Source organism: Choloepus didactylus, chromosome 16, assembly GCF_015220235.1.
Source record: "Choloepus didactylus isolate mChoDid1 chromosome 16, mChoDid1.pri, whole genome shotgun sequence".
In the NCBI taxonomy this organism is placed as follows: domain Eukaryota; kingdom Metazoa; phylum Chordata; class Mammalia; order Pilosa; family Megalonychidae; genus Choloepus; species Choloepus didactylus.
Window position 1 is genome coordinate 34988174 of NC_051322.1, and position 7947 is coordinate 34996120.

The 7947-nt window shown below is 41.4% G+C and overlaps 1 protein-coding gene and 1 pseudogene across 1 annotated transcript in view; one reads left to right on the forward strand and one right to left on the reverse strand.

Annotated features, from left to right (window-relative positions):
* SLC14A2 (solute carrier family 14 member 2) overlaps positions 1 to 7603 on the reverse strand; it is an 86266-nt gene extending 78663 nt beyond the window's left edge. The window contains exon 1 of the mRNA XM_037805517.1: positions 7466 to 7603. Coding sequence (XP_037661445.1) covers positions 7466 to 7603 — 138 coding nt within the window. The remainder of the gene's footprint in view (positions 1 to 7465) is intronic.
* On the forward strand, positions 1609 to 3899 carry LOC119511097 (annotated as a pseudogene).
* Positions 7604 to 7947: the final 344 nt, after the last annotated feature.

Here is a 7947-nt window from a genome sequence, read left to right on the forward strand (position 1 = left end):
CATTTAATAGACTGGTCAACAACAAAAGAGAGACAACTCAAGTTACTAAAATCTAGAATGAACTACAAACCTTACAGAAATAGAAAGGATTATAAGAGAATACTCTGAACTATTGCTTGCTAATAAATTAGGTAACTGAGATGAAATGGACAAATTTCTGGAAAGACAGACTACCATAACTGAATTAAGAAGAAAAAAAAATCTCTATAGACCTATAATAACTAAGGATATTGAATTAGTAATAAAAAATCTTCCCACAAAGAAAATCCCAGGCCCAGATGCCTTCACTGGTGAATTCCACCAAATGTATAAATAAGAATTAACATCAATGCTTCACAAACCCTTACAAAAAATAAGAGGAGGGTTTATTTCCTGACAGGCATGAGATGAAAATAATACTACAGACCAATATTTCTTATGAATATAGATGCAAAAATCCTTAACAAAATACTAGTAAACTGAATCTAACAATACATAAAAATGATTATACACCATGACAAAGTAGCATTTGTCCAACATATTCAAGATACATGCAACATGCAAAAATAAATCTGGCAGATGCAGGGATATTCGCCTACCCCACCTCCATGGTTGCTAACATGACCACAGACATAGGGGACTGGTGGTTTGATGGGTTGAGCCCTCTACCACAGGTTTTACCCTTGGGAAGACGGTTGCTGCAAAGGAGAGGCTAGGCCTCCCTATGGTTGTGCCTAAGAGCCTCCTCCCGAATGCCTCTTTGTTGCTCAGATGTGGCCCTGTCTCTCTAGCTAAGCCAACTTGAAAGGTGAAATCACTGCCCTCCCCCTTACGTGGGATCAGACACCCAGGGGAGTGAATCTCCCTGGCAACGTGGAATATGACTCCCGGGGAGGAATGTAGACCTGGCATCGTGGGACGGAGAACATCTTCTTGACCAAAAGGGGGATGTGAAAGGAAATGAAATAAGCTTCAGTGGCAGAGAGATTCCAAAAGGAGCCGAGAGGTCACTCTGGTGGGCACTCTTATGCACACTTTAGACAACCCTTTTTAGGTTCTAAAGAATTGGGGTAGCTGGTGGTGGATACCTGAAACTATCAAACTACAACCCAGAACCCATGAATCTCGAAGACAGTTGTATAAAAATGTAGCTTATGAGGGGTGACAATGGGATTGGGAAAGCCATAAGGACCACACTCCACTTTGTCTAGTTTATGGATGGATGAGTAGAAAAATAGGGGAAGGAAACAAACAGACAAAGGTACCCAGTGTTCTTTTTTACTTCAATTGCTCTTTTTCACTCTAATTATTATTCTTGTTATTTTTGTGTGTGTGCTAATGAAGGTGCCAGGGATTGATTTGGGTGATGAATGTACCACTATGTAATGGTACTGTAAACAATCGAAAGTACGATTTGTTTTGTATGACTGCGTGGTATGTGAATATATCTCAATAAAATGAAGATTAAAAAAAAATAAATCTGGCAGATGCTGCTGGCTGGGAGCGGGAGTCGGGCGTGAGCAGAGCGCAGCTGCAAGAAAGGCATGGGAGAGGCGAGCCGGAGCCAGAGCGCCAGCCTGTGTCAGCTGAAAGCACCCAGGCGCAGGCGCAGCTGGAGCCGCAGCCGCGATGGCCATGGCAGTGGGAAGACTCTCTAATGAAGAGCGTGGAAACTTGTCCCTTTCTGGTCATGTTGGAGTTGACAGTCTCCCTGGCCAGCTGGTCAAAAAGTCTACTTCTCAAGGATTCTGTTTTAACATCCTGTGTCTTGGTGAAACAGGTATTGGCAAATCCATGCTAATGGACACTTGATTCAACACCAAATTTGAAAGTGACCCGGCTACTCACAATGAACCAGGGGTGCAGTTAAAAGCCAGAAGTTATGAACTTCAGGAGAGCAATGTGTGGTTGAAGTTAACCATTGTTGACACCATGGGATTTCGAGACCACATAAATAAAGATGACAGCTGTAAGCAAATAGTGGAGTGCGTTGATGATGCCCAATTTGAGGCCTACCTGCAAGAGGAATTGAAGATCAAATGTTCTCTCTTCAACTACCACGATATAAGGATCCATGCCTGCCTCTACTTCATCGCCTCTACTGGACATTCACTCAAGTCCCTGGACCTGGTCACCATGATAAAGCTGGACAGTAAGGTGAACATCGTTCCAGTAATTGCAAAAGCTGATACCATTGTGAAGAATGAATTATGCAAATTCAAGAGTAAGATCATGAATGAACTAGTCAGCAATGGTGTCCAGATATATCAGTTCCCCACAGATGAAGAAACGGTGGCAGAGATTAATGCAACAATGAGTGTCCATCTCCCATTTGCAGTGACTGGCAGCGTGGAAGAGGTGAAGATCGGCAACAAGATGGTAAAAGCCAGTGTGCCGGTTTGAATGTATTATATCCCCCAGAAAAAGCCATATTCTTTGATGCAGTCTTGTGGGGCAGACATAATAGTGGGGATTAAGTTGGAATGTTTGGATTAGGTTGTTTGCATGGAGATGTGCCCCACCCAGCTGTGGGTGGTGACTCTGGTGGGATACTCCCATGGAGGCATGGCCCCGCCCATTCAGGGTGGGCCTTGAACAGTGGAGCCATATAAACATGCTGACTCAGAGATGGAACGGAGTGCAGCTGTGAGTGACGTTTTGAAGAGGAGCAAGCTTGCTAGAGAGGAACGTCCTGGGAGAAAGCCATTTTGAAACCAGAACTTTGGAGCAGACGCCAGCCATGTGCCTTCCCAGCTAACAGAGGTTTTCCGGATGCCATTTGCCATCCTCCAGTGAAGGTAGCTGATTACTGATGTGTTACCTTGGACACTTTATGGCCTTAAGACTGTAACTGTATAGCCAAATAAACCCCCTTTTTATAAAAGCCAATCCATCTCTGGTGTTTTGCATTCTGCAGCATTAGCAAACTAGAACAGATTTTGGTACCAGAAGTGGGGTGCTTTTGCTGCTGAGTTTGCAAATACCAAACATGTTGGAACGGCTTTTTAAATGGATAATGGGGAGTTTCTGGAAGAGTTGTGAGGAGCTTGATAGAAAAGGCCAAAACTGCTTTGAAGAGACTGAACGGAGTGCAGCTGTGAGTGACGTTTTGGAAGAGGAGCAAGCTTGCTAGAGAGGAGCGTCCTGGGAGAAAGCCGTTTTGAGGCCAGAGTTTTGGAGCAGATGCCAGCTGCCTTCCTAGCTAGCAGAGGTTTAGCAGATGCCATTGGCCATCCTTTGGTGAAGGTACCCGATTGCTGAGGTGTTACCTTGGACGCTTTGTGGCCTTAAGACTGTAACTGTGTAGTGAAATAAACCCCCGTTTTATAAAAGCCAATCCATCTCTGGTGTTTTGCATTCTGCAGCATTAGCAAACTAAAACAGTCAGGCACTACCCCTGGGGTGTGGTGCAGGTTAAGAATGAAAACCATTGTGATTTTGTGAAACACTGGGAGATGCTGAGCTGAGTGAACTTGGAAGATTTGTGAGAACAGACTCACACCCGCCACTATGAACTGTTTCAGTGCTGTAAGCTTGAGGAAATGGGCTTCAAAGACACTGATCCTGACAGTAAACCCTTCAGTCTTCAGGAGACATATGAAGCAAAGCAGAACGAATCCTTGGGAGAACTTCAGAAGAAAGAAGAAGAAATGAGACAAATGTTTGTTATGAGAGTGAAGGAGAAAGAAGCTGAACTCATAGAGGCAGAGAAAGAGCGTCACGAGAAGTTTGACCTCCTAAAGCGGACACACCAAGAGGAGAAGAAGAAAGTGGAAGACAAGAAGAGGGAGCTTGAGGAAGAGGTGAACAATTTCCAGAAGAAGAAAGCAGCAGCTCAATTACTACAGTCCCAGGCCCAGTAATCTGGGGCCCAGCAAACCAAGAAAGACAAGGATAAGAAAAACACAAGCTTCACGTAAAGCCTGGCAAGCCAAGGATGTTCTCGCATTCACCTGCTTCTGCAGTAATATTGTGTCTTTGCCATCTGTGTCCTTTTATTTTATTTTTACTTTTTTACTCTTCCTCAAACACCAATAACTATTAACTCATTTTGCTGAATGTTGTTGGGTGGTGGAAAATGGTAGAACAAGGGAATGACAGCAAAAGCTATGTGCAGCTGGACTTTGTTTCTAGAAAGCAAACAGTTTGTTTGTTATGCCTGTTCAGAATAGCAGCAGGAAGCATGCCTGTTACTTGTATGTTCCTTTGGACTGAGGAAAGGGGGTTGAAATGCTGTGTGTACATCTGACATGAAAACTTCTCACTGCCTCAGCAGCTCAACTAAAACCAGAACAGCCATGGCAACATCTTGCTTTTTCTTGATTATTCATCTCAATGATCGCAAAATCCATGAACTCACCCTGTCTCTTCTCCACATTGCTCCAAACTAAGGTAGATTTGTGTATAGGTAGAACTGTGGGTAAGCATTATATGAGTTTTTCATTTTAATCAATAATATTATTTGGCCTGGAATTGTGGGTCTGTTCAGACTGTTTCCTCTTGATGGTTTTAAACTGAATCTGAATGCCTAGCTCTCAAATCCTGGCCAATTTGGAGTGGGACAACTGTCACAGAAAACTTACGATTATGTTCACCTTTACCAGCGCAACCCTGTTTGTTTCACAGCAAGTGATCTCAAAGTTTGGAACATACACCCTGCTACAAAGGATGATGGTTTCCTCAACCTACTTTCTACCTAAGATAAGAAATCTTTGATAAACACACCTAAATTTGTTCTCAGTCAGTGGGGTGGGGAGGGTCTAATAACCGATTCCAGGATATAAGTACAACTTCTAATAAAATTTTTAACTAACCAAAAAAAAATTTTTTTAAATAATATGCCATATTAATAGATAAAGGATAAAAACAACATGGTCATCTCAGTAGATGCTGAAAAAGCATTTGAAAAAATATCCAACAGCTTTTCCTGATAAAAACCCTCAGCATGCTAGGAATAGATGAGAACTTCCTCAAACTGATAAAAGGCACCTATGAAAACACACAGGTAGCATCGTTCTTAATGGGGACGTACTGAAAGCTTTCCCCCTGGGACCAGAAACAAGACAAGGATGTCTGCTCTCGCACTTCTATTCAACATTATACTAGAAGTTCTAGCCAAGGCAATTGGGCAAGAAAAAGAAACAAAAGGCATTGAGATTGGAAAGAAAGAATTTAATCTATTTCTATTTGCAGCTGTCATAATCTTTAATACAGAGAATCCTAAGGCCTCCATCAAAAAAGTATTAGAGAAAACAAATGATACAAAATATCAATATACAAAATCCATTTTATGTCTATACTCTAGCAACAAACATTCCAAAACTGAAATTAAAAAAAATTCCATTTTAAATAGCATCAAAAATAATAAAATACTTAGGAATAAATTTAACAAAAGAAGTGCAAGACTTGTACACTGAGAACATCATTGAAAAAATTAAAGATCTAAATAAATGGAAAGATATCTTGTGTTCATGGATTGGGAAATTTAATTTTAAGATGGAAATACTTCCCAAATTGAGCTATATATTTCAAACACTCCCTATCAAAATCCAAACTGCCTGTTTTGAAGAAATTTACAAGCTGATCCTAACATTAACATGGAAATACAAGGGACAAAGAATAGACAAAACAAAAAAAGTTAGACGACTCATACTTAATTTCAATATTTACTACAAACTCACAGTAATCAAGCCTGTGTGATACTAGCATAAGGGTAGACATATAAATCATGAGATAGAATTGGGTCCAGAAATAATGCTTACATTTATGGTCAATTGATTTTTCACAAGGGTGCCAAGACAATTCAATGGGGAAAGAACAGTCTTTGTAACAAATGGTGCTGGGACAACTGGGTATCCATATGCAAAAGATTGTTGGACCCCTACCCCACATCGTATGCAAAAATTAGTCAAAATGGATCAAAGACTTAAATAAAGAAGCTAAAACTATAAAACTATTAGAAGAAAACATAGGTTTAAATCTTTATGGCCATGGATTAGACAATTTCTTAGATATGATCAAAGCATAAACAAAAGAAAAAATAGATAAATTGGACTTAATCAATTAAAAATTTTGTGCTTCAAAGTATACTGTAAGGAAAGTAAAAAGACAACCCACAGAGTGGGAGAAAATATTTGCAAATATATATGTATATGATACGTGAAAGGTCAGTATCCAGAATATATAAAGAACTATTACAGCTCAACAATAAAAAGGCAAATAACACAATTGAAAAATGGGCAAAGGATTCGAACAGACATTTCTTCAAAGAAGATATACAAATGGCAAGTAAGCACATGAAAAGACACTCAACATCATTAGTAAGTAGGGAAGTTCTAATCAAAACCATTGTGAGATGGCACTTTACCCACAAGGATGGTTACAATAGAAGATAGACAATAACAAGTTTTGGCAAAGATGTAGAGAAGTTGGAACCTTTATACTTTGCTGGTTTTAATGTAAAATGGTACAACCACTTTGGTAAACAATTTGGCAGTTCCTCAAAAAGTTAGACAGAGATTTCCCATATGACCCAGCCATTCCACTCTTGGGTTTATATCCAAGAGAACTGAAAACACACATCCACATGAACACTTGTAAAGGAATATTCATAGCAGTAGTATTCATAATAGCCTCAAAGTGGAAACAATCCATATATCACTTGATAAATAGATAAACAAAATGTGGTATATCCATGCAATGGACTATTACTTGGCACTTAAAACAGAGTATTGCATTGTGCTGTAACATAGGTGAACCTTGAAAACACTATGCTAAATAAAAGAAGCCAGTCACAAAAGGGCACATATTGTATGATTCCATTTATATGGAAGCTATATAATAGGCAAATCCATAGGGACAGAAAGTTGATTATTGGTTACCAGGGTCTGGAGGGAGGGAAATGGGGAGTGAGCACTAATGGATGCGGAGTTTCTTTTTGGGATGATGAAAATATTCTGGGATTAGATAGTGGTGATAGTGGTGATATTGCACAACTGTGTGAATATACTAAAAACAAATGAAATGCACACTTTAAAAGGGTGACTTTTATGGAATGTGAATTATATCTTATTGAAAATAAATCCAACAGCCTTGTGTCCTCCCCACTGTATCACCTGCTAGCCAATCGACATCTGTGCTATTGTCTTCAGAGGGTGCTACTGGCCTGCGTTTCGACAGAGGGAGCAGGTCTAAGGGGAATGATTCCAAGACTGGAGAGTAGGCTGGTGTGTGAATATGTGTATTCTTTCCTTGCCCTGCAGATCATGTTTCACACAGAGCCACATATTGTCTGGTCTATGGCCAAGTAGCCCTGATGAGGGGTGGAGCTGTGTGTTGACTGGGGGAAAAATGTCCCAGGACAGTGGCACTTCCATGGTATATATGAAGGTGCATTGGGAAGCTGGGAAAGCAGAGTCTTTCACTACCCTTCTTCCTGCCTCCCCTTCCCCCAACTCCTAAAACACCTGGGAGGAACATTACTCACCTTTTCTTCAGGCATTTCCAGGAGGGGCAGGGCTGGATGCATATCCTGGGGGCTTGAGGGTGAGCTGTTGGAAAGAGGATCTGCCAGGAGAGGGCTGCTGTGGGTGTCAGGCATCTCCTTCACGGGGTGGCCGCTCATCTGTCACGCAGCTGGTGAGAGGGAAAAGGAAGACCAGTAAGATGGGCTGGGGTCTGGAGTGGGACCTCGGGAGGTGTGAGGCTGTCCTGATGGGGTGGGCAGCACCTTACACGGGACCTACTTCTCCAGTAGCCTGTGCTTCCAAAGGGGCTTGAGGCCATGCCTCCAGCCACGCCTCCATCCACCTACCCTGTCCTTTCAGAATCACCCCCTTCATCTCGGTCCAGAAGACAGTTCACTTCTGCTGTGAAGACTTTCCTGACCACCCACTTAGAAAGGCTCTCTCCTTTTCCTGATCACTGAACTTTTTTCTTTACCTTTCACATTACCCATTGTACTATCTG